Source organism: Dermacentor albipictus, chromosome 3 (assembly GCF_038994185.2).
Source record: "Dermacentor albipictus isolate Rhodes 1998 colony chromosome 3, USDA_Dalb.pri_finalv2, whole genome shotgun sequence".
NCBI lineage: Eukaryota > Metazoa > Arthropoda > Arachnida > Ixodida > Ixodidae > Dermacentor > Dermacentor albipictus.
Genome location: NC_091823.1, coordinates 47754097 through 47781243, shown reverse-complemented (window position 1 = coordinate 47781243; position 27147 = coordinate 47754097). Strand labels below are relative to the sequence as shown.

At 46.3% G+C, this 27147-nt stretch overlaps 2 protein-coding genes across 12 annotated transcripts in view; one reads left to right on the top strand and one right to left on the bottom strand.

Moving 5' to 3' along the window:
* The window catches only part of LOC135898147 (glutamate receptor 1-like), a 231329-nt gene that overhangs the window by 44752 nt on the left and 159430 nt on the right, over positions 1–27147 (top strand). The window lies entirely within an intron of this gene.
* LOC135898145 (microtubule-associated protein futsch-like) overlaps positions 1–27147 on the bottom strand; it is a 397845-nt gene that overhangs the window by 254225 nt on the left and 116473 nt on the right. The window contains exon 1 of one of the 6 annotated variants that reach the window (XM_070535414.1): positions 22937–22975. The exons of the other annotated variants lie outside the window; for them this stretch is intronic. Within the exon in view, the coding sequence (XP_070391515.1) occupies positions 22937–22960 (24 nt within the window). The 5' untranslated portion in view covers positions 22961–22975. Of the gene's footprint in view, positions 1–22936; positions 22976–27147 lie in introns of those variants that run through there. 6 annotated transcript variants of the gene reach the window in all.

Genomic DNA, 27147 nt, shown 5'->3' with positions numbered 1-27147 from the left:
GTTACTTCACTTCATGTTTACATTTACTACAAAAGAAATTTTTGCGCCTAATAGACAATGCACCATACCTTAGCCACACTGCCCCACTGTTTATAAAACATCAACTGCTTACACTGTGGAATGTTATAAACAAAAAAGATAGCGTTAGCTAGTTACCTACAAATGCATTCCGATCCTATGGTTTCTTTTCAACAGTATTTAACGAAGACACACACCTACAACACCCTGCACATATGTTACAATTGGGAAAAAATACGTACGAACTACGGCACGGAAAAACTTAGCTACAGAATTTCCTGTTTTTTAAACGATCACCATCCTGCTGTAAACATTATCCAAGAAAGTAAATCATTCAAAGCTTTCAAAAATAACGTCACTATGTATCTATTGTCACTGCAGGCATGACCACTCCTTTTGTTTTGTTTTTTTCTGTTGTTTCTTACTGAATTTTTCCCAATTGTACATAAATGTCCAATATGAAATAATTCCCGTTTCAATGTTGCCAACCACTCTGTATTTCCATCTTGTTTAGTGTTTATTTTATGCGCTGAATGTCTTGTGCTCTTGAATGGGAACAAGAAGGGCGCAGACTCCTTGTCAGGCAACCACTTGCCTTTTGGTCTGCGCCCTAGGCAACTGTACCATACGTCGTCTGAATAAACTCTTTGAATCTTTGACTTTGATGTTTTCTTTCATTAGTCTGAGTTAAACTGTTCAGTACTGCGTATGTTATTCGTGCGTATGGTTGGCTGTCATCAATATCTTCAAGACAAGCTAAAGACGATAAGGAGTCCATTTAAATTACCCACTTTGTTGGTGCCTCTTATGTCCTGATAAAATAAGTGGCTTGGAGAATCGCCACCAATTCCGCTATTGTCGGTGACGATGTGCGTCCTAGTCGGCAAGCGTACTCTACCTGTAAGGATGGTACAACATAAACTGCAGTCGCACATTCTTTGATTTCAGAACCGTCCGTGTAGACGTGAATGGATCCCTGGTACTTGTGAAATAGCTGATGTATCGCTAATTATTTCGCTGCTAATGTAAACACGTCGCTTTTATTTTAAAGCCCTTTCATTGACGTTTCTGCTTTCGGTGCCTGCAGAAGCCATGGTGGATAGCAGAGGTCTGAGTGCCAAAAAACTGATCGTGGAAGTCGTGGCTTATGATCTTGAAACACGGCGTGTATCTGTGCAACCGGACGGTTATCTATCAGAGTGAGAAGGGGGTGCGCACAATGCTGGGTAGAAATTCTACAGAGATGTCGGCATGTTTCCAGACTGCGAATTACGATGATGTGTGGTTACCGTGCTTCTGCAATAGTGAGGTGATTGGATGCAGCTTGCGGGACTCCTAGACACACTCGCAAACTCCGAGCCTGCAACAATTGTATCCGGTAGAAGGACGCCGCAAATAACTTGTGCAATATAGGGGCGGCGCAATCAATTTTCTGACGGAGAAGTGCTAAGTGAACGTGAAGATGAGATGCAGTAGTTCCAGCCCGCTTTGCAGCTACGACTCTGCGGAGAACATGTATCACACAACTAATTTGCACTAACACAACTAATTTGCAACTAGCATGCACTGCACACGGGCGTTTTTGCATTTCGCTGCCATCTAAATGCGGCCGTAGCGGCAGCGATACGATCCCGCAACCCCGATTTTAGCAACACAACGCCATAGCCACCAAGGCACCACAGCAGGTTCCCGCAAACTTCGCATTCTGGAATTCTGTACGTATCCATCAGGATGGATTAGGCAGTGGAACCTGTCCATGGCGCATCAAATCGCAGTAAATTATATAGGTAGTTTGCGTAAAAGACCAAGACGGGCGTAACCATGTACCTGAGTGAGAGACTGTGATTTGACGTTTTCTTTCATCATAGTTTCGCTAGCAGTGTCAAAGTAATTCACTTAAAATAGCTGAGCTGCGGTGATAATTCAGTATGACAGTTCAAACTTTATGAGCTTGTTTTAGCGCTGACAAACACGAACGCAAGAAGAGGCACAGGACACGCGACAAGGCTCCTGTCAGCGCAAAAATAAGTTCACAATATGGCGTCATCAGAGCGCTGGCCGTACGCATATTCAGTGTTCACCTCCGTCTATAATGAATTCAAATCGGCAACGCCGCCATTCGACAACAATTATGAGTTTTTATTGCTTACCTTTATTTATTAAATGTCGTCGAAAGTTGTTCAGTATAAGACAGTAGCATCATTCACTCGTAAGCGACATTTACTGTTCTGCAGGCAAGAATAAGCGACTTCTGTTCAAACCCACTCGTTTTAGGCTATTTATCATGACTCTCATCTCACTGAGTATCGAATAGATCTCACGTAAACCTTGCCGTAACGGCACCACCAGTCTAACGCATTTGCCCCCTCGTTCACTAATGTTTTCTCATGTCTTAAATAAATCGACTAGCCAGTAAGCCTTTCTGGTTTAGTCAATAATTCCTAAGTCCACATAATTATCCGTACCGTGCGCCTACAAGCTCACTATAGGCTCTCTTAAGTCTGTGCCGTTTAAGTGCCTTGTGCGGAACGAAACATGGATCAGTGTTACATAGTAAAACATGCTGTGAACTTTAGATAAAGATTGCAAAATAGGGGCACGCTTGTCAGTCCAGAATACAAATGGGTGCTTCTTGCATGTCGGGCTATGCGCGTAATTTTTTCTCCTCCACTGAAGGATAGGAAATCAGCTACAACCATTCATTTTTACATTTTTAAGGCATGTATATTTTGGGCAGAAAATATACGATAAAGATGCAGAAGGTTGATATGAAGGTTACGCAGTAAACGGATCAATAATAAACGTGAGAATTTTGTAAAGAATTGCGTAGGAGAATTAGCTTTCATTCGCAGGTTGGCATTAGCTCCCCACGTACCTACCTACCCAAATCCGGGTGTGCTCCAAACAATGCATGCAAACGCGGTGATCTACAACCTACGCTATATCTCGGCATGGCTGGAGGCGGTTTTCTTCTCGCTGCTTGCAATTTCAGTAGGCGTTCAGAAGCTACTGCAACGATAGCTCGAAACGCCAGGGAGCCCCTCGCCGTTCTCCCAAAGCAAAACTGTTTTTCCCCTTGAAATGGCAAAATACGCTGCGGCCGAAGCGACAGATGCTTTAAGGCGCAGCACTCACGGGCCAACGCTGCTGCCACACGTACGCTTCGACTGGGCGCTGCGTCTAAGCCCCGCGTTCCGCGAGGCAGCAGCGGCACGCGCTGTTCAGTGGAATGAAATATTTACTGTGCTTAATGGCATTCTGCCGTACGCAGTGGTAGCTGCGGCGCCAGACCCGCCGTTTCGTTCTGCTCTGAACGCATTAGTCATTAACACATGGGAGAACGCGCTGTTGCTTCTATCTGTATTGGTCCATGTGCATATGCCGACGTGTCATTAGCGCGCTCCGCTAGCGAAATCCGCAGAACCATGTCTTATCCTTATGAATAGCGGGCGGGGAGAGTGTGGGAGGTATCGAGAGAGAGAGAGAGAGAGAGAGAGAGAGAGAGAGAGGAAAATGTATATGTCCCAACAAGCTTCGTCTATATATTGTAAACGTGCACGTTCGATTTATTCTGCGACATGAAAATTGAATATTTGAAGCATTTGTAGCAACTCCAGTTCGCTTCACTAGCCGAGCTCTCTATATTATTATTACCTGATTCCCCAACGGCGAAAACGCGACACTAGGCTGGTATGGCTTTTAAGTCATTAATCCACAAATCTTTGTTAAGCTCTTGTCTTATAAAGAAGACGTAGATTAGGTATGAAAGAACGCTGTGTAGGGTATCGAGTTATTCTTCGCTCTCCGTCAGGTTGATGGTTGCATCTGCTGTTGGCACACACTTGTACCCTATATCAGACGTCGAATAGGAGGCGATTTTTCTGCGTTTAAGTTTTCGGTACTCAAATCCCAGACACATCAGTCCCCCTAAGCGTTGTGTGACTGAACGGCAAATAGAAGTAATATTTATTATCTCAGGCGTTTGCAAATAATATATTTTATGACAGAAGTCCCTTCACAAAGGTATCTTTTCTCTCTGCATTTACATGGCCGATGTGAGGAACTGCGTTATCCGCGTGTTCTTATTGAAACATTATATCTAGAATGGCAGGATATATTTACCCACCTAAACCTACAATGAGATACTCGGAACAATATGTCACCGTCACAAGTCGTTTACACAGAAAGCTCGCGATGTGCTATTCTTTCAGTTGGAATGAACACAGCGAAAAGGTCAGAGGAGAGCGACGTTGAGTACGAGGGCAGGCATGTTTATAAGATCCAGAGGCACAAAGGGAATCTTATAAACTTCGTGAAAGCAGACATTGACCACTGCGCCAAGGCAAGTCAGCGTGCCTTGCGTCAAGCAGAATGCAATATCCGCGCCAAGCAGAAGCTATGCATTTGTCTGTCGGACAGAAATGGGAAGAAAGGGATACTATCGAAGCTGACCACGTTGTACATTTTACTGTTCAGTTCGAGAAACATTTCTTTTCTACAGCTTACATGCCGGTTTGTGCGTGCCATAGCGTCTCAAATGAAAAAAAAAGTTTTGAAAGCGAAAGAAAACAATTGAAGCTTACATGAGCAGGAAAAAAAGGATCGGGCTGAACTTATCTACGACGGTGATCAAAGTATGAGAACATTTATTTTTAGACAAAAATGAATTCAGATAAATTTTAAGGGATTTTGTTTTTCCCTAAAGGGCACCGTGAACAAGGTTAGGTCTACATTTTAAGACTGCATTAGCTGCAGGTTTGGTCCGCGTTCTTAAACTGCCCTACCTTCGGAATTAGCCCACGAAAACATTTAGTTACAGATCCACAAGAAAGCTGGTCTGATAATGCCAAGAGAGAGAGAGAGAGTGAATGATAAAGGAAAGGTAGGGAGGTTAACCAGGACTGAGCCCGGTTGGCTACCCTACACTGGGGAAAGCGAAAAGGGGACGGAAAGATTAAAAGAAGAAGATAAAGTCTACGGGCATATCGTTCGGCCACTCAGTCCGGATCACAGACGCTGACTCAATCCAGTAGCCTTCAAATATCGCAGCAGAGCTTTTGTGGCCTTTTGTAGCTGCGATATGCGAGGCCATGGTCCCAAGATCTTCTTCAAGGCCAATCTTCTTCAATGCCAAGAATGCTATTGAACATCTGAGGGGTAGATTGTGGGCCATTCCTGGAGCAAACTGTTGTTTTCTAATGCGCAACGCTCAATGCTCAGCTACACCAAGTAAGGATAGCAACTTCATCGGCCATTAAACGCGGATACATTCGCTTCTAAGTGAATTAACAATCATCGTGTCAGCACACACAAACAAACATGAACACATCCCACTCGATGAGCGCGAACACCCGCTGTCACTCGCGGCAGCAGCTGCGAGCAAAGCGACCTTCGTGCAGTCTACTACTTCAACGCAAGAGTGGCGAGAACACAGCGCGCAGAAGGTATGAGCTGTCCGCAGATCCTTTCCTTTCCTTATCTCTACTTTGTTTCCACTTTACCTCCCCCTCCCCTCTCTCCCTAGCGTAGGGTAGCCAACCGGATTTTTTTTTTCTCTGGTTAACCTCCCTGCCTTTCCCCTTTCCTCTCTCTCTCTCTCTTTCAATATGCGCCGCGCGCGAACGCGCGCGACCCTGCAAACAAAACATTTGTTGGCAGAGTAGAAGCCGCTCCCCTTTTCTTCCACGTTGCCTCCACAATTTCCTCAATATATGGCGCGCGAGATTGAACCACAATTGTCAGTTGCCCTTGCACCCAGTCTAAATATGCGCACTTGCTGTCGGAGCACAACGCTGCCCCCCCCCCTTCCCATCTTTCCCATTCCCCCCGGGCTTTTGCGCGACGGAAGATGACGCGTTTGCTCTATGCTTTCTGCCTTCTCGCGATCCAGATTGATTCGCAATCGTCGGCTTCCTTCACGTGCTTTCACTCGCACATACAGCATATAACGCGCGTCGATGGTGCTATGGCCTTTGGAGTTTAGACGGAACATCATGGCGACGGCAAAGATGCGCCTTGAGTTCCCATGTAATTACTATCGCAACAAAACGCAGCTTAAGAAAAGCCACCAAAGGCAAAGACTGCGCCCATGCAATCCCTTGCTCCGCCATAGCCCGTCACAACCGCATGTGCGGCCGGATGGAGGAAGTCGAGTGCAAAGCGAGCTGGCTGGCCGGCCGGCTGGCCGGCCGACAGGCCTGCCGGACAGGGCTACGCGGTGAGGCTGCTGCGCGGCGCCAGCCTGCGCGTCGTCAACGCCACGCGACGAGGCATCTGGAATGCGGGGAAATTAAGGACAGAGCGAACGGCGGAGGGTCGACGAAGAGGGGAAAACGCGAGGCAACGAAAAAGGGCCTCGCCGCGCACTTCCGAAGGAATGCGAGTTGCCGAGGTTAACTCCCCATTTCATGCTCGTTTCACTCCCTCCCTTCCTTTTTTCCTCTCCATTTTCACGCTCTTCTCCCCCTCCTCTATCTCCCTTCTCTCTCTCCCTGCTCTCCTTCCTTCGCGTGGCCTCCAGCCTCTGCCGCGTCATTCCGGCCGCCAAGCTTGCTTCGCAGCCAGGCAGGCGTTTATGATTGATTTTTTTTTTCGCCGCGTAGCCTTTACCCAGCACCGCCGGGAATCTTGCCGAGCACAGCCAACTGCCCACTCCTCCTTTCCGCTCAATTCGCGCAGGATAGGGAAGCGGAGGGGGGAAGAGTGCGTCGCAGCGCTACTCGCGGCTAAGGCTTTGATGCCGTGTCGCAACGCTTGCCCTTCCAGCCTATGGTTACACGCCTGCAGCGAACGCTCCGCGTTCCCGAGGCATTCTCGGCGCTGGCGGTCCCATTATTGGCTCAAACGAGAGCAGCACTCGAAGGCACTCTCTCATGGTGTCCCTTCAGGTCGGCGGCTCTCTTCAACGGGGCCACTCTGCGAAGTAATGGCGCTCATCCATTGCGTCCCCGTGGTCGGGGCACGTGCTGCTCGTTGCTTCTGAGCTGATATAGGTACAGCTACCGCGCGACTCGTAACGCTGCCCTGTCGACAATCAGCGCCGAGCTGAAAGTGCCTATAATGAAGTCTCACTTGTTGAGACCAGTTGTTATGACCCAGCGCTGTAGCCCACTGGCTATGGCGTACCGCTGCTGAGCACAGGGTAACAGGCTCGCCACCCGCCCGCGGTCGTCGGGTTCTGGTGGGGGCTAAACGAAAAAAAAAAGAACGCTCGTGCACTTAGATTGAGGTGTTCGTTAAAGAACCCCACGTGCTCAAAATTGACCCGGAGCCCACCACTGCGGGTCTCTTAAGACCGACTGTTGCTTTGTGACGCTAAATCCCGTGAATCAATTAAGCTATTCGTTATCTGCCTCGAACTAGAAGAGAGCTCAAAGCAATACTTTTATTTGGTCTTTATCTCGGAATAGCGCGCGCCCCTGCTGTCAAGCCAGGATTGTTAAGCACCAGAACATTCCACATGTGGCGATTGAGCGTGCACACCACAGCGTGTTTGTGCCGTTATTTTCGCTTGAAAGGTAGCCTGAAGAATTTCTCATATAAATAAATAAATAAATAAATATATATATATATATATATATATATATATATATATGGGTGTGTGTGTATGTGAGGGGGACACTCCGAAAGTAAGTTTCCTCATTCATTACCATCATCATCATCATCGTCATCAGCCTATTTTATGTACACTGCAGGACGAAGGCCTCTCCTTGCGACCTCCAATTACTCCTGTCCTGCGCCAACCGATTCCAGCTAGCGCATGGCAATTTCTTAATTTCATCATCCCATCTAGTTTTCTTCCCTTCTTTACTGCGCTTCCCTTCCCTTGGCGCCCATTCTGTACCCATAATGTTCCACCGGTTATCTAACCTACGCATTAGATGAACTGCCAAACTCCATTTCTTCCTCTTGATGTCAATTAGAATATTGTTATCCCTGTTTGCTCTCATATACACAGCGCTCTCTTCCTGTTTCTTAACGTTACGCCTAACATTCTTCGTTCCATCGCTCTTTGTGTGGTCCTTAACTTGTTTTCAAGCTCCTTTGTCAGTCTCCAAGTTTCTGCCCCATATCTCAGCACCAGTAGAATGCATTGATTGTACACCTTTTTTTTAAATGATAATGGTAAGCTTTCAGTCAGAATCTCAATCTCTGTAGAATGCGCTCCAACCCATTTTTATTCTTATGTAAATTTGCTTCTCGTGATTAGGGTCCCCTGTGAGTAATTGACCTAGGTAAACGTACTCCTTCACAGACTCTAGAGGCTGACTGGCGATCCTGAAATCTTGCACTCTTGCGCGGCTATTGCTCATTATCTTTCTCTTCTGCATATTAATCTTCAACCCCACTCTTATACTCTCTCGGTTAAGGTCCTCAATTATTTGTTGTAACTCGTCCGCAGTGTTGCTGAATAGGATAATGTCATCTGCAAATCGAAGGTTGCTGAGATATGTGCAGTTGATTCTTACTCCTAAGCCTTCCCAGTTTTATAGCGTGAATACTTCTTCCAAGCACGCAGTGAATAGCATTGGAGAGATTATGACTCCTTGCCTGTGCCCTTTCGTTATAGATATCTTCCTATTTCCTTGTGTATAATTAAGGTAGCTGTGGAATATCTATAGATACTTTCCAAGATATAAACGTAAGCGTCCTTTACTCCTTGATTGCGTAATGCCTTTGTAACTGCTGGTATCTCGACTGAATCAAATGCCTTTTCGTAATCTATGGAAGCCATATAGATAGGCTGATTGTACTCCGCGGATTTCTCATTACCTGATCGATGGCATGGATGTGATCCATTGTAAAGTAACCCTTCCTGAAACCTGCCTCTTCCTTTGGTTGACTAAAGTACAATGTTGCCTTTATTTTATCGGAGATTATCTTAGTGAATGGATGGACGGGTGGATGGAAAAAATTGGAGGACGCTTAAACTTCGCCTTCAAAAGTGGAACGCGACAGCGTTCCCGTCGACCTGCCAAGGGGTGTAAGACAATGGGCTAGGGCGCAGCGACTACGCGCCCCGCATCGGACGCGGTGAGCGTCGAGCAACGCCGCGTTCGGCGCGGCAACGAAATGTGCGCCTGAGCAAGCGACGCATGCCTGAGCCTTAGAAACAGCTCGTTTCTAAGGCAACACCGCATTCACTAGAGGCGCTTTTGTACCACTTTGAAGCATCGAACTCGTAGCTGAGTGGTAGCGTCTCCGTCTGACAATCAGGAGACCCTGGTTTGATTCCCACCCAGCCCATCTTGCAAGTTGGTTTTATGCGAAGCATATTACTAGAGGTCAACCCAGCTCCTCAGGCGCGGCGGTGTCGCCTTCAATACCACGTGACACCGTGACGTCACGACAGAGGAAAAACGGGGCTCCAACTCGCGCCGTCGCCTTCAAAACTGACCACGTGACACCGTGACGTCACGACAGAGGAGAAACGGGGCTCCAACTCGCGCCGTCGCTCGCGGCGTCGCGGCTGTATATAAGCAGCTGCGCTTGCCTCTGCTAGACACTCACGAGGTGAGATACAGAGCTGCTCGTTGGGATGAGAAGCGAAGGTTGCGGCGTGCTACAGAGACTGTTTCTAGGTGGCTTTGCTACGGCTCAGCGACTACGCGCCCCGCATCGGACGCGGTGAGCGTCGAGCAACGCAGCGTTCGGCGCGACAACGAAATGTGCGCCTGAGCAAGCGCCGCACGCCTGAGCTGACGCCGACGACACCGGCTTTTCTGCGACATGAGCTCCTTAACGCTGTCACGTTAAAATAAAGGCTAGTATGCTTCGCATCCTGGGCTTAACCTTTGCTAAGCCACAGCCATTTTTATTCATGAAGTGCCTGCTGGGATTTAGCGCTCATGGCCGACGCCGCCGACACCGATGACACCGGCTTTTCTGCGACACGAGCTCCCTAACGCTGTCGCGTTAAAACTTTATTGACAGTCCTGAGACACGCGATTATCGCGCAGCGGGCCTGGAAGTAGGCTAATGGGCCTAAATCGTTCAATTCTTTAATGGCTCCCTTTTTGTGGATTAGTATAATGTTGGCAATCTTCCAGATCTCTCGGACCATTGAAGTCGATAGACCATTGGCGTAAAGTGCCGCTAATTTTTCAAGCATTATGTCTCGTCCATCTCTTATTAAATTGGCTGGTAGTCCACCTTCTCCTGCCGCTTTTCCCCGTTTCATGTCTTGCAAGGCCCTTATAACTCTACTACTTCCAGGTGAGGTATCGTGGCTGCTTTGGGTACGGTACAGGTCAGTATAGAATTCTTCCACTGCTTTCACTATATCTTCGAGATTGCTGATGATATTGCCCTGCTTATCTTCGAGTGCATACATCTTGGTTTGTCCGATGTCAAGTTTCGTTCTCAGTGATTTCAGGCTGTGTCCATTTTTTTGCTGCTTCCACAGTCTTTCTCAATTAGTTTCGAATATCGCTTATTTTCTACTTGTTGATTTGTTTTGACAGTTCCACGAATTCTATCTGATCTCTTAAGCTTTACACTTTCACTCTTTCTCGTTTCTTTATTAGGCCCTTTGTTACTTGGGAGAGCTTACCTACTGGTTGCCTTGGTTCCTAACTTCCTACTTCAATTGTTGCTTCTGAAGCCAGCCTAGCTACTGTTTCATTCATTGCCTCTATGTCATCTTCATCTCTTTGTTCTAAGGCTATACTGAGCCATGATATCACATTCTCCTTGTGGAATACAGGACGTTTTATAAACAACCGGCTGCACAACCTAGACTCTTCTCTACACCTTTGCATTCCAGCTGGACTCTGCCGTCGCGAAGCTACCCTGCTTTGTAGAATATGGCTAGGTGTGGCCTTCATCAAGTTTTTTGCTTTCCGTATCCGTTGTGCCGACGACGCCTCGTGTGATAACTGTGGTAACGAGGAGACTCTTCAACACCTTCTCTGTGACTGTCCTTGCTATTTTTACAGAGACGATCGTTCGCAAATGCGACAGCGCGCTTTGGCCGAAGACCTCTAACAGAGAAACTTATTTTAAAATGCCGCCATCACAAGCCATCGCAGCAGAGGGCGACGATGGCACTGTCGCATTTTTTAAGGGCAACAGAATTGGACAAGTGGCTGTAGCATGAACAAATGTTCATAGTGCTGCAATTGCTACTGTGCTGTGTGGTGACAGTATGCGGCGACAGTGACCGACTGTGATTGTGTGTCTGAGCTCCTTTCTTCATCTCTACTTTGTTATCACTTTACCTCCCCCTCCCCTCTTTCCCCAGCGTAGGGTAGCAAACCAGATCTTCCCCACTGGTTAATCTCCCTGCCTTTCCCCTTTCCTCTGTCTCTCTCTCTCTCTCTTTCTGTTCTTAGGCTGCATATTTGCTTGCAAGTGCCAACCTGGAACTGCTCTGCTTTTACCGTTACTGCGTCTAGGTTGGCCTATTTCTTGTTGACAAATTTTACTCTTTCTCTGTTCAAACTGAGGTGAATCTTAGCCCCTACTAACCTAGGATCACTGCAAGTTTATGCTACCTAACACTTCTACATCCTGCATTACGCTGGGATTGGCAGAAAGTATGAAATCAATTTCATTTCTTTTTTCACCATTATGACTTTTCCAGGTCCACTTTTTGTTCCAACGCTTCTTGAAGAAGATTTTCATTATTCGCAGCTTATTCGTTTCCGCGAATTCTACCGAAATCTCTCCTCGAGCGTTCCTAGAATCCACGACGCAGTTGCCAGTTGCTTGTTTATCAGCCTGCTTTTTCCTCAATTTTGCATTGAAGTCGCCCATGACAACAGTATACAGAGTTTACACTTTTCTCATCGCTAATTCAACATCATCATAAAACTGTTCTACTTCTTCCTCATCGTGACTGAAGGTTCGAGCATAGGTTTGTACTACCTTTATTCTATACCTCCTATTCAGCTTTATTATGGCTACTGCTACTCTCTCATTATTGCTGCAGAATTCGCCGACGTTGCCCGCGATGTCATTATGGATTAGGGATCCTACTCCGAACTGCTTCTTGTCTGGTATTTCTGTATAGCAGAGAGCAGAGGACGTCACCATTTGTCAGCACTGTATAAGCCTCATCAGTTCTTCTAACCTCACTAAGGCCTACGATATCGTAAATAATGTCTGAAAGTTCCACAAAGAGTCCTGCTAGGCTAGCTTCTCTAGAGGGTTCGGGTGTTAAAATTTGCGAGGGTCAGTTTCCATTGGCGGCCTGTCCGGGTCTAGAGATTCTTAGCACCCTCTGCTGCGTTACAGGTCTGACCACCGCCTTAGTCAGCTGCTCCGCAGTGGGCTGGAACTGAGGGCCATTGGTTAATCGAATGAGTCATTTGGGAGGGAGTGGCCGAATACCGTGCAAAAACTGCACGGAAGCTGCACGGAAACATTATCGCAAAAAAAAGAAAATACACCATGAAATCATAAACTATACACCTTGCACCCTTGCACTATTTTCGGCATATTTGACCCTAACATTGAGACATTTGCCGCAGCATGCAATCAGTTTGAAGAAAAGACTCTGGTTAAAACTCCGTGCCCTGCGCTGCAAGCTATTGTCGCGCAGCCTTCCCCGCCTCCCCCGCCTCAGCATTATGTTGGAAGTGACGTCCCGAGAGTGCGGCTTTCAATGCGGGGACTAGGCGCCCATTCATTCCGGATAACCGCACGCACTTCCATTGGCTACCACATTGTCCGCACACGTCTGCCTGCCATCGTGATTTGTACTCGAATAACTTCAGGCACCCTGGCCTACTGCTACTTTCTCTTCTTCGGCGCCCTGCGCATGCGTCATTCTTTCTGCGCTGGCGCACCTTTCGTCGTTGAACTGGCAACGGACGTAGATTCTTATGGTGATTGTTTGTTTCACCTGGTGTATCATTTTCTCTAAAAAAATGATGAAACTTATTTATATTTAACCGGCAAAAACTTATTTACCAATCACACATGGTGAACCACGAAGGCCGGAAAAATTATTTGAATTTGCCTCTATTTGTTGCTACTATATAAAATGTCAACATGATGCAGGGAAAAGAGGCAACTAGTACCTGACAGAGGTCCCCGATCCCGCCTAGTAGCAGCAGTACAGCGTACGTAAACGAATTAACATTTGCTACCGACAATTTGAATAATTAAACAAAGAATTGTACTTGGCGTTTAATTCTACAGCATAAACGTATCGATAGTTTCGGTAATAGTATTGTGCAGGCCTGTTATACGCAACGAAGTACAATCAATATTAATTGCTTGCAGTATTCACAAGAAAAAAGGACTGTCGATGTGTGCGACCTTGGAGAATTACAACCCAATTTCCAGAGACGCTGTTTCTTTCAAACAGTTGGAATGAAAGTTTCAATTTCTTGTAATTATATCACATGCTTTCAAAACTGGCCCATATATATGTCACTGTTCCGTTTGAAAACTTGCCCACGTGTAATGCTTTGGAACACTTCTTCGGCTAAGTTTGATTCCGGTTCTTCCACGGCAACGGCATAACCTCTTTGTTCACAAAAGACATTCATAAAGCTCCGGATCACTTGCATGCGTAAGTTACGGCAAATGGCATAATTAGTCTACGGTCTTTGAAGTTTACCTACATATTGTCCATAGGGTGCTCTTTATTTTTGCCAAATATAAACAAGATGTCTTGTTTAGTTCATGAAGAACATCTCTGAAACCAAGACGGAGCGTGTTATGACGCCTGCGAATAGGGAAAGAAAAACGACGGCTCAGTAATTATTTGCAACGCTTGTAACATAAAAATTTTGTCTCACATTGCAGTTACCCTGTCCCCCCTCTCTTCCCCTTTCCACAAAATATAAACCTGTTGTAACCTATAGCTCTGTCGGGACACTAGGAAGCATAGCTCACAGCGGCCATATCACACGCTGTAACGTTTCAATTAGGAATTTTTCACAAAGGCTATGTTTGATCCAACGGCATTTAACTACGCACATACAGTTTCCATAGCGTACCACTAAATTTCGCTAAATTCGGTATCGGTGGCTTTTATAGTTCTACCAGAGCAGCGGGCTCAATTCATCCCTGCTCATTAGATACACTAATGATATTCTGGAGTGCTTGCATACGTAATTTATTGCGAAAGCCCCAAATGCCTATCTATTTCGAACTTCACCTAGACATCACCCATTAACTTGTCCTTACAGTCACCAAACATAAGGAAGCTGCCTCCTTTAGTTCAGTGAGGACACCTGGCGAAACTAATCATGCATGAAAATTTCACGCATGAAAATCACGCATGAAAAATTAATAAAAAGAATAAAGGTTAGGGTTTCACGCTTCTGAATAAGCCAGAAGCGTTTAAACTACGTGAAACATTGCATTTAAACTGCTGCCTGTTCCATCAAAATATAAAATATCTGAAACGCAGAGCTCTCTTGGGACACTGGGAAGCCTAGCTAATAACAGCAGAGCAATACTTTCGTTTAATTGCGTACAATTTTTGAACACTGTATTTGGTCAACACGCACTTACCATCGGAAATAAACTTGGCGTATTCTTCCCCCTATGTTGGCAAAATTGGACCTCAATCGGAGCTGTAATTATGCGAGCGCAGCTGTCTATGTTTTACATCCCTCATAAAAAAGACTAAATGTAATAGTGCTATAGACCCCTTGCATACGTATTCTACTGGAAAACCTACATTTAACCCTTCTACTTGGAACATTGCCTACACAGTGCCCATACCGTGCCCCTAATTTACCCCAGATATAAGCAAGGTGCCTTGCTTAGCCCAGCGAGGACACAGGAGAAACAAACTACGAATTTTGTATGATGCACGAAAACACATGGAAAAACTGGGCCTTAGTAATTATCTGCAACACCTGCTTTTAAACCAGGAAATGGTAAGTTTCGCAACGCATTGTGTTTAAAGTATCTCTACTTTAAGCGAATTTCAACTGTGCTTTGAAGTAATACTTCGCAGCATTTTCCATGTGCTAAAGGTCGCCTTCCAACAGATTTTGACATGGGATGGTTTTAGGCAATACAAGCCCTACAGGGCCTGATTTTCTTCATTTGTACAAAATGGCGGATAAAAAGTGCATTGAAGTGTTCGCGAACATGCGTAGTAAGGCGGCTCTAACTGAGAAAGGAAAATAATTTATGAGGTATAGTGGAGGCGGTAATTATTTCGATATTTCATAACAAAAATGCTCGTATGGAGTACGAGCATTTTTACGATAATTACGCTACTTACGATTTTTACGATAATTATTAACCATTCCGATAATTTCATTCATTTAATGATTTCCTTGCTTGCTTAAACGTTATTAAATTATCAAGCTGTTCGTTGGCAGAGACGTCCTTTTTTTCTTGTGCAGCAAGAGTGGATGACGAACTAAATCAACTATTTATAATTTTGTGTGTGCGTGTGTGCCTCTGGTAATCCGTTAATTTCCTTGGATTTCAGATTTATTCAGGGCAGAGTGATGAAACGAAGCTGATGTAACCAACACGGAAACACACTCGTTTCTTGCAGATATGTAAAGACACGTGAGCAATCCTCACATTAAAAAAAAAAAAAGATATCGCCACATGTCCACAACGTCTACAGATATATTAATGATCGACGATGGGCAGGGTAATGTCATGGAATTAGTGATCAAAGTTCTTGGTCACCGACCTTCGTGTAGTAAGCAACCCTCAACTATGACCATCACTTGTCAGCGATCCGGTTTCTCAGTGTTGAGGACTCTGTTCACTTGATCGTTATTGAATCGCAATTTACGCTGCTTGATTCTTCCGTTAGATAATGTCATAAGTGTACTGCTGTCTCCAAGCTTCATTTCTTGTCGTTTAATGGAAGAAGCAAGAACTCTGTCCGTTTCTAGGAGAAACTGTGAAAAGAAGCCCGTGTTTGCACTCCCACGTGCAGTGCAAGGACAGTCTTCATCGAGTAAGCATAGTAGAGAAGTGCATCGTTGACACTACCATGTATAACACTGCCCGTGGTTTCTCGACCGTAATCACATTTTTCTGCAAAATACTGCATACTAACTTCATGGCTAACAATTAATTAACGTGAAAAACCCCGATTAATTAATATGGAGTGCAAAAGGTGCAGAGAATTCTCGTACGAGCAAACGGACTGCGATAGAAGACGACAATGCAAAAAGAAAAAAGAAAACGTTTCATCGGACTCGTAATGTTTCGTGGCACTGATTAGACCCTGTAGTCCTCAATGGCTGCAAGCTTATGCAATCACTCAGATTCGGAAGATCTCCGCGACTCCCAAGCATTGTGCAATGAGGCGACGCACGGCTCCTGTGCGAGCACGAGCGATGAATGCGGTGCCATTGCTTGGGAGGCTTCAATTAGCCAAGTGTTCCGAAAAGCTGCATCCTGTCTGATGGAGTTCGGTTAACTCTCCGATGTGAGCGAAGAATTACGGTGGCTGCAACCACTCTCATGCGATTACAGATAGTTTCGAAAGAGGTGAAACGAAGCCTCCTTTCTGTTTTTCTTTTTGCATTGCCATTGTGATCTCAAAACGAATTCGATGGATCCCAATTTACCCTGCGTATAGCCAGTGACAACCTGAGAAAGCAGCTGCAAATACACCGCTGTCTGACTCGAAAAAAAAATTGTATAGGTGCACCAGACAATTACGCCCACACGTTCCTGTGACGTCAAGGCGGAGGCCAATTTTCTTCAGTATCAGTCTCTCGGGGGGAAAATACTTTGGTGCGCGAAGTCAAAGAGGGCAGATCGATGTTCTTTGCGTGTGTGTGTGCGTGTGCGCGTGTGTGCGTGTGCGTGTGCGTGTGCGTGTGTGTGTGTGTGTGTGTATGTGTGTGTGTGTGTATGTGTGTGTGTGTGTGTATGTGTGTGCGTGTGTGTATGTGTGTGCGTGTGTATGTGTGTGTGTGTGTGTGTGTGTGCGTGTGTGTGTGTGTTTGTGTTTGTGGACGGAGCTCGTACAGAACACTTAGGTTGTCGGGGAGAACAACTTTCTATGAAAGTGATACTGCGATTAAGTAGAGTGGAAATTCAGGTTCGTCAGTTATTCATGATAATCTAATAACAGCACGTAATGTGAACGACAAAGACGAGACATAAACAACGCTGCATGTGCATGGGTCTTCTATGTTCGTCCCACGTTTTACTCACTTTTATTAGAAGACGGTGGTCAAAATTAAAAGAAAACGAACATTTTCTAAACCATTGCAAATATACAACAAAAAAGTATGTGTTTTATTATATTTGATGATGACTCTGGCCCCGGGTGCGTATACGTAAGATGCATCCACTGCTCAAGATAGACATTTTTAACCTTCCTGCATTAGTCACAAAGCGCCTTACAAACTAGGCTCCTCGGGTTCACTGCACCGGCGCGGGCATAACTTTCTTGCTTCTAAAATAAATAAATAAATAAAACAAAGCGCCTTTCTGTGACCGTCGTACCGTATTCTTGTTTTAGAGCTTACGGAGCAATGCTTCATTCATGCCAGTATGAGTTAGCTTCACCAAAAGCAGAGTACAATGGCGCTAAAAACGAAGTCCTCCGGAAAGAAACACGAAAGCAAGAAAAAAAAATATGACAGCGAACTTATGCGACATTACGGAATCACAAACCAGTATCCAGCGAATCCGTTTCTTTTGAACAGTTCATTAGGTATTCAAGTTGTCTGTTTTTAAACCACGCCCGTTTTACACGTTGCCCACATATAACGCTTTTGAGCAGTTTTTCGTGGAATTTGTACTCAAAACTGTACTTGTGCGCGTGTATGTGACAACATTATTAAATATCCTGTAAATCGAAGGCCTGGGTCTAGGCTACGCCGGGCGCAGCAGAGAGACCCTGTCTCTCGGTAGCTTTCCGGGCTTGCTGGATGGTCCAAAGTTGGTCCTGACGATCTGAGCTAATCAGTGTGGCTCTCCACCGCGCCTCTAGTTCGTCCGGGGGGGACTGCTATTCTCCTCTGAACAACTTCACAATCACAGAGTATATGCTTTAGGGTGGCTCCTCTATCATCTCATACATTACATTGGGCATCAATGTACTTAGCCCGCAAACATTTATGTTCGTATTCGCATCAGCTATATTTCCCCTCATTTTCACTAATTGCGGTCTTGGTGGCAGTTCTGGTTTTCTAATACAGCTAGCAAAATTTTCGTCATTCGCAAAACGCAGTTATAAATCTGGAGCGCAGCACAAGTAATTTACATCAACGGCAGCAAGTAGCCAGGCGTTCGAAATTGCTTCTACATATCGCGCCTCTTATTTTCACTAAATATAAAGGACGTGACATGTTGAGTTCACCAAAGATACCAGGAAAACTTACAAAGTGCCCCGTAAAATGCATGGAAATGAGAAAGATAGAGTGTTCGGTGATTATTTGGCAAAGCCCATAACATAAGGCAGAAACATCCCCAGTGAAATGCCCCTTACAATGCTTGAAATGTGGCTTTTGTGTAACAGTGAGTTTTGTCACACATCATACTTAACACGACCCCGATTTCCACCGACTGTGATCTCGATGCAGAGCAGAATTCGCTCGGGACACTTGGAAACGTAGCAAATAAACGTCGTACAACGTTTTCATGCCTTTGCTTAAGACGATTTAAAAAAAGAAACGTAATTACCAGATGCTCTTATAGCACTGGCCACATATCACCCACAAATTTACCCTTACTTTTTTTAACTGTTGTGTTTGTTTAAGGGTGAGTCCTTGAGGACGCTGGGAAAGTTTCTACGTGGTTTGTAATAAAACCACAATATGTTGTGTTGACTGAAAACGTAGAACAGGGCTTGTAATATATTTCTGCCAGACACCATCAGGCTACACCGAAACATAGACATGAAAGTTTGAGAGAGGGAACAGGGTAAAGTTAAAAGAAGCATCAGACCTAAGAAGCGTGATCCAATTTCTGCTTTGCAGTAAGGTTTGTGCAATGCGCCATTAGTTGTGGCACCCATATTCTTTGCGTACACTCCGTACTCATTCGCGCTGGAGACGTTTGTTCCACAATTATTCCTGGCAGGTTTCCTTCAGCAAACATTTAAAAAATTGAACATTCTTGGATATCCACATTCACATATTTTACTCGGACACTCAGGATACCTAAACTTGAGACGTAAAACGAGAGATCATGTGAGAAAAACTAGTATTACAATTAAGTTGAACAACGAAGATCCTCTCGTCACTGAGAATACAACCAAATAAGCACAAGTTAATGTATTCAGGAGGAGATCAGGGTGCCTTCTCACGTTCTGCTACTGCTGTTTAATCTTCTGTTGTCATGCTGAAGCTCTTAAACTGATTCTATTTCTTTCTTTCTCTCTTTCTTTTCAGCAAAAAAAGTATAAACTAATCTACTTCAATAAAAGGCATTTAGGCGAAAGTACGCTGCGACGTCCATAGCATGTCTGTAGCTTCCTTTTGATCCGCCGGTCTTAAAATTAAAAATCCTTTTTTGTTTCACGCAAGTATATCACATAATGCAAAATGGGATCGAGCGTTATGCAACTTGTACGGCACGTTTCGTAATGAAGATCACCGGAAGGTTTATGCAACGACATAGGGTTTCCTCGTGTGATATATATGTTTACCCCGGAGGTGCTTTCTCTGGACTACATCGTCTTTCGCAAGGCTAATTCGTTGTACACACTTTTTCCTCTGCACTTTTCTCGTCCTCAGCACTTCCTGAAGAGAAGTTGCTCCCTTAGGAACATCTCATACATCTTGTCTTACGTCTTTGCCGCATCACTTTATTAGCCCATACGTGAAGAACTCCCCGTATAGGCCCCCGCAATTCACGCTGGAAGTCGTTCATGATGAAAGCGAGACAGAGAAAAAAAAGATTAAAAAGACAGTAACGACGCCAGAGTGAGTACGTAGCAGAGGAAAACGACTGCTGCACGCCTTGAAAATCTAGCTCGGCTGCAACGTATTCTCCGCGCGCAACACCGCATCCACCGGATTCGTGGAGCGTAATCGGCTGAGAACAGGCGCACCCGGCGCGCATAATTAGTAGAGCACCGGCGTCAATGCCGCCGCCTCTGGAGAGTTTCCCGCCCCTTCATCCTTTTCGCCTCTCGCGTTGCCTGCAAAACCAGAGACCCGCTGCAGTGGGGTGTTTCTCAGTAGAGCAGCGAGCCGTGGCAATGCGCCGCGAAGGAAGCACAGACCCACGCGAAATGAGGGCTCAAGCCTCGTCGCTGCCAACCTGTTCAAGCCTGCACGCAGTTGCCAGAGTATAACATGTAGGAACGGGCTCAATCTAACAAGGAAAGCTCACCGAAAGTGAGCACAGTAAATGAGAGCGGCCTGGTAAACATTGCACAATTTCTTGGGTGCATGTGAACTAAAGTAAAACAGGAATTCATGGACAGCGGTAAACTTAGTTTGCTTAGTTTCGGCTTGGTGGGTGTGTGAGCGGATGGATGGGCGAATGGGTGGGCGAATAGGTGGGCGAGTGAGTGAGTGAGTGAGTGAGTGAGTGAGTGAGTGAGTGAGTGAGTGAGTGAGTGAGTGAGTGAGTGAGTGAGTGAGTGAGTGAGTGAGTGAGTGAGTGAGTGAGTGAGTGAGTGAGTGAGTGAGTGAGTGAGTGAGTGAGTGAGTGAGTGAGTGAGTGAGTGAGTGAGTGAGTGAGTGAGTGAGTGAGTGAGTGAGTGAGTGAGTGAGTGAGTGAGTGAGCGAGCGAGAGCCAAAGACGTGTGTATGGTAGGCGTTGAAAACACCTTCTGCCTAAGCCCTGTTTACGATTTTTTTAAAGCTAGGCGCCATTTTCCGAAAGTTATCCTCTTTCGGCTTTGGCGGTACAGTATCCTCGACATTCTAATGAAGCGACAACTGCGGTCTATTGATTTTATATGGCCGCGACATTTCATTACAGGTTTATTCGAAATCTAAATAGAAACACTACGTATGCCCCTTTAAGAACCCATGCTAAAGGTGTTCTGTTTATACGACCAAATCGATGCTACTGCTTCGCCCAACCTGTACACTCAACCACAAAAGCTTATACGGACCACGGGATCTCAGAAAACGGTCAATTTCCAAGCAGCCTGTAACAGTAGTCAGTAAAACAAAACATCGCAATGTTGTTCACATACATTGGTAGGGGCTGTAAATGCGAACACTAGGCCGCGTTGTAAGCCTGCGCTGATATTAGGCATGTACGAACATGCCTAAAGATAAAAAAGATGGCTACATTTAAGCTCACTTCGGGCACAAAAAGAATGGGCAGATGCACGCTTTGAAAAGCAGGCAGTCTAATGAAACAGTTCCGAAATATTCTAAAGTAAAACAGTTTCTAAGCTCAACTCGAACTTCGAAAGTGGCAGTCCACAAACACTCCACGAAGGAATGTCCCGCTGCGCAAAGCAAAAGGAGGCGTTGGGGAGAGACCCCGGAGTAAGCGACGGCAATTCAAGGCAGGGATATAAGGGAACTCGGGGCAAGGAATCTCGCGGCAGGGAAGCAATGAAACAGGAGGGTGTGGGAGAAGGAGAGGGCAAAAGAGAAAGAGAGAGGGCGGTAGTGGCACAATGCGGGAACAATGCGGGTGGCGGGACTGCCTCCTTGGAGCTGCATTATTCTGCCATTAGGTGGGGAAGCATTAGGCGGGCAGACACTTACGCGCTTCATCATTGTGTCGTGGCCGGCCCGTTTAAATCCAAGCGAAGCAACGACGAGCGGGCCAACCCTGAATGAACAAAATAATGAAAGGAAACTGGTACAGCTGTGGTCGCGAGAATGAGGAGTGCGAACGCCTCGCAAGGCTTTGGCGACGCGTTCGCATCGCAGGGGGTCGGTCAGGCCGGAGGCTCTTTTGCGGTATCGTTGTCCGAATGCCAGCGCAAAAATAATGGCCGAGCGTCTCAGCCCGCTCTAAATAAATGACCTAATGATGCCCCGCTGAGAATCGCCGGCGACTCGGCTCGTCTAATTGTTGCTGCGACCAGCGCCGCTTCCGCGGGAGTCGCCGCAAAAGAGAAGTGTGTGCCTCCATTAAAGGCCGAGTCAGTAGGCATCGTTTCTATTGTGCCACTGTGCCGTCACAAATTAAATATTAGGCGTGTAGTATACAGATATTTGATATCGAACACAAGGCTAATTAAGGGCACGATTGTTCCGCATACTCTGTTTCCGAACGCGAAATTCTGGGCCAAAGGTTGTTTCAGAAGCATGTCTGCTTTAGAGATATGCATGAGCAGACATATGTACAGGTTTTAAGTTGCAGTTCATTTTTGTTTTGTTACTCGGTATAGAGATGAGCACAGTGGTGGAACTTCGGGGGCCAACACTCGCTGCTATATAAGTCGTCTATAGGGGGAGAAACACGAATCGCCTAAGATGGGGGAAGTAGATACATGAATGTATGTCGCACATACCGTTCGTTTATGAGTGTGACCCACGGTTCGTGGAAAGCGCCAAGCTGCCGACGTCAGTTAACTGTAACTTAGAACACGCGCTTCATTTGGACGGCAGTATTTTGTTTAATGCCCATGAACGTTGCGCTGCGTAACTGGAAATTGCATGTATGGTTCGGACGAGGAAATAAAATAATGCAGAAACGGCCCTGAGTTTACATTTCCCCGCACGCGATAAAGATGAAAGAGTAGCTGAAGTGCCTGGATTGAAGCGGAACACAAGACAAATCCGCATAGCACAAGTACACCAAGAGACAATTTATATTAACTTAAAGTGACGCGAAAGTCATTTTGTAAACGCGGGCACTATCGCCTCATGCATGAAGGATATGCAAACCGCGGTACAAGACCGTTCGATAGGACGGCGTCTATAAATATCCCCTCGTATAAGATATTAATATCGCGCGCTCCTACTCGGACACCGAAGCGCGGGGTATCGAGCGAAGGGTACCGGTCAGGTCACCGAGACACGAGACGCTGACACAGCAGCGGGATAAATTACGCAGACGAGACTGGAGCGGCCATAGCTGCCTGACTCACCATGTTCCATTTCTGTGTTTGCATCCTCGTTTACGTGTCTGTCGCCGAACCTGCGGCACGCTGATACCACCCACTGGCCCTGGGCGACGTCCGTTGCTACTCGTACCTTTCAGCTGACCACGGATAGGCTTACGCTGCAGCCATTTGTCTCGGTGATTGTAGCGCTCCCTAGCGGTTACGCCACCTGCCCACACTTCGGCGCGTATGCGCAGTGACTGCGATGCTGTTCCGCGGGATGCACAGCAACGCCATAGTTGTGTTCATCGATTAAGTTACGACGTAGCCTACACAACATCTTGCGGCAGATCGAAGCCTGCGTTCTTAAGGAGCTAGCGAAGTACAGTCGACCCCAAAAGTTTATGGACCGTGGTATCTGAGAAAATGTTGAATTTTCGAGCAGTCTGTATGAGATAGAAAAAGCAAAGATAGAAAAGACAAGGAGGTAAACCAGACAGGAGTTCCGTTTGCTACCCTACACTGAGAGTAAGGCAAAGGGGAACAGAAAGAGCAAAAAATGGAGAGCGTGAGCACTGAGTGTACGTGGGAGGACGCACAGGGACACTATAAGCGGTCTCTTAAACCGGTGCACTGGTTAATGTACTAGTGCACGAATCGCTTTTTGTGCCAGTAACGACTGTAGCGACAGTCCGAGTACCCTTGACTCGGAGAACGGTGTCGAATACATTCGGTTTAAAGTTGTTCTAAGAGAGAGGCGTTGTGCATCGTAGCCAGGACATACACAATAGGGGCCCCATGGATTTCTCACATATACAGGAGTCGTACATTGGGCTATCGGCCATTCCCATACGATAGGAGTAAACATGCGCCATAAGTAAGAGTCGCCATAAAGGCGCCAACCTCTCCTAATATTCATTTCAATAAACAAAAAAAAGCGTACGTGAACGCCACTCCCAGCCAAAAGCGGCACAGCAAGGCTGTTTTGCCGCGCGAAAGGTTAGATGCCAGTTGCAGCCGTAGCAATGGGTTCGGCTTATGCAATCGGCAATAGAAGGCACTTGAACTAGAGAAAGTTTGTGGCTTTTTGCGTACAGGCAGATGAAGTAACCTGGCAGCGTCCGTACTCGCCAATGGTATTGGAATCGCCTGGGTGTCTTCGTGGGAAGACCGGGTAGCCCTGTCAGCAAAGTCGTTGCCGACGAGGCCACAGTGAGCAGGAATTACCTGAAATATTGCGTTATGTCTTGTTTCCAGAGAGAGAGAGAGAGAGAGAGGAGAGAGAGAGAAACAAAAAGGGAAAGGATGGGCGCTTAACCAAGGAGTGCCCGGTTGGCTACCCTACACTTGGGGAGGCGGAAATGAGAACAGATAAGGAGAAAAAAAGGAAAATATTAGTCAGTCATTCAAAATCAGTCACAAAGGAATTTTCACTGTCAGAAGCGTCCGTACTATTCAGTGTTCTTTTTTGGTCTCGTGCAAGCAAGTATTCATAGGCCATGGTCCAAGTATCTTTTCTTCTGAGAGCGCTCTATCATCTGGAATGTTGAGTTTCGCTTGTAAAGTACGTCGTTGAGTGTCAAAGGTTGGGCAGTGACACAAAAGGTACTCTAGAGTCTCATCGCACTCGCACAAATTGCATGCCGCAATCTTAACCATTCCGATCAGGACTGAATAGGAATTTGTAAATATGACGCCTAACGACATGCGACACGGTAAAGTTGTTTCGCGACGAGAGAGCCATAGTGGCAGGCGAAGTCGCAAGTTAGGGTCGAGAGAGTGCAAGCGTGGCTTGGTGTAACCCGGTTTATTCACTCGTAGAAGTGTGATGTGGAGAGCAAATGATTGAAGTTGCCGCGCAGCATCAGTTCTTGAAAGTGATGTAGAAAGTTTCTGATGTTTTTAGTGAGCCGAACATGCAGCTTCATCTTCACTGTCGTTGCCGACAATTCCGCAATAGCTTGGCAACCATCGAAGTACAATGTTGCGGCCTTTCTCGAGCGCGTGATGATGACAGTGCCTTATTTCATACACTAGCTGCTCGCGTAACCCATGACATTGGGCATACTACAGAATTTGTAGGGATGCTTTGGAATCGCAGAAAATGGCCCAATGATTTGGTGACTGCTGGAGCACGTACTTCAGTGCACCTTGAAAAGCCACAAGCTCTGCTGCTGTCGACGTAGTATTGTGCGAATATTTAAACTGCAAATAGATGGTGCCCGATGGAACAACTACTGCTCCGGTAGAGCTGTTGGAATTGGTGGAACAGTCCGGGTAAATGTATATGCGGTCAAAATAAGGCCCGTTGAGGAGAAGAAGAGACAACTACTTCAGGCCTAGCGGTGACAAGGCTGCCTTCTAAGCAATCCCAAGTATTGAGTGACACACGTGAATTTGCCGGAGACACTACGATGCCGATGGTGGGCGTTTCAGAGGCTTGAAGCCAGATGGTATCGAGTCATGGTGTTTTGTTAAAATACCAGAGAATGTACCCTGTGGTCTTCGCACTGGCAAATCGGCTAAATGGTGGAACGGTAGCCGAGAAACTGTTTCCAGAGAATGATGGTGTACTTCCCTGGTGTCGGATAGCATCTGCTCGTATGTTCTGGGATGTAACGCAGACTTCCTTTTGTGAAGAGCTGCCTTAGAGTCACAAAATATGACCCATTTCCGTGCCGGCTCTTCATGGACGTATGACATAGTGGCATCAAGGAACGAAAGTTCAGCCACCGTAGATGTAGTCGTACGTGACACTTTGATTTTAACTGTAGCCTGCTTAGCTGGAACAACGAGTGCGGCAGTTATACTAGTAAGTGAGGTCAAATGGTCGGCATATATATGTATGCGGTCATGATATGTCTGGTGCAGTACTAGAAGCGTCAGTGGCTTCAGAGCCAGTGAGTGATGATTAGCCTTCTTTGTAACTCCGGGAACGGCAAAATTCATTTCAGGCTGTCGCAGGCATCACCGGGGAGATGAAGGCGTCGCCGCCGGTGTATAAGATGATGCTAAGCAGCCTTGATGAGTGTTAATCACACTTGAAAAGTTCACTTGAGCTCTCTCGGCTGGTAGGGAAGCTAAGTGATGGTCAGGGATCCTTGATAGATTGCGAATGTGCGCTCTGAAAGAGTCGACAGCTACGTGTGCCTGGATCATATGGCCTCTCGCGATGGCAGTTGGTGCTGGTGTTAAGGTTCACCGAGGCAGGTATAAACACGTGCGCGAGGCTTGACCTTATAGGCTCTCCATAAAGCGAATGTTGGTCTTTTATGTATTTGACAAAACTGGTATAGACTGTAACTTAGGAGTCCCAGGAACAGTACCTTGCGCAGCTGCGGCATAGGATGGACTGGTGTACACCAGACTTTCCTGGAGAGAAATTTGAAAACATGAGCAATGGCATTTAAGCTCTTCTTCTGAGAGACGCAGTGAGGGCTCCAGGAGAGGCTGCGAACAAAGATGCCACCGAGACAGCGATGCGTCTTAACATAGGACACAGCTTGACCGTAGATTCAAACGGGGTGGAATGACATTTGGTTGCGCGTAAAGCCAACCCATGCCCGCTTTTCGGTAGACACACTGAGGCCTTGTTCTCAGAGATAAGACGCCGTCATGGTTGACGCCCACTGAAGCCTGGCCCCCACATGAAGGCGAATCACCGCAGAGAGCAGCCTGTAAGAGTAGCCAGAAAAAACGTATGCCTCAATGTTGTTCGCATGTACCAGTATAGGCTGGGAATGTGAATACCAGGCCGCGTTAACGCTGCGGAGATATTCAGCTTTTTCTCCGATACCATGGTCCATAAGTTTGGCGGCTGACTGTACGTGTGATTAGAGCAATACTTAAATATATGCGCCTCTGAAAGCTAGCTATGACGACAGTTTTCATAACTATCAGCGGAAGAATTTAAAAGTGCTGCGGGCGATAATTATTGCGTTAACAATGTTTAGCACAACGCCTAGCTGAACTTTGGCATTTCAACATGCTTGTTACGTATCCCATGTACTTTCGAGGCGTATTTAGAAGTAACCACCACCTGCCTATATTACCACAGCGGCGGCGAGAACTCGCCCGTGATAGGGCTCGCCGTCGGAGCGCCGATCCAGCTGTTAGAGCCGCCCGAGCCCAGGCAATCCGACAGCAACGAGAAGGTCTCGAGTTTAAGAAGTGGGAAGGCGAAGCAATCCGGCACTGTTACCTGTGGGTTACTTAACCGTGACTAAGGTGACGTGCACGCAGGACAAGCTTCGCTT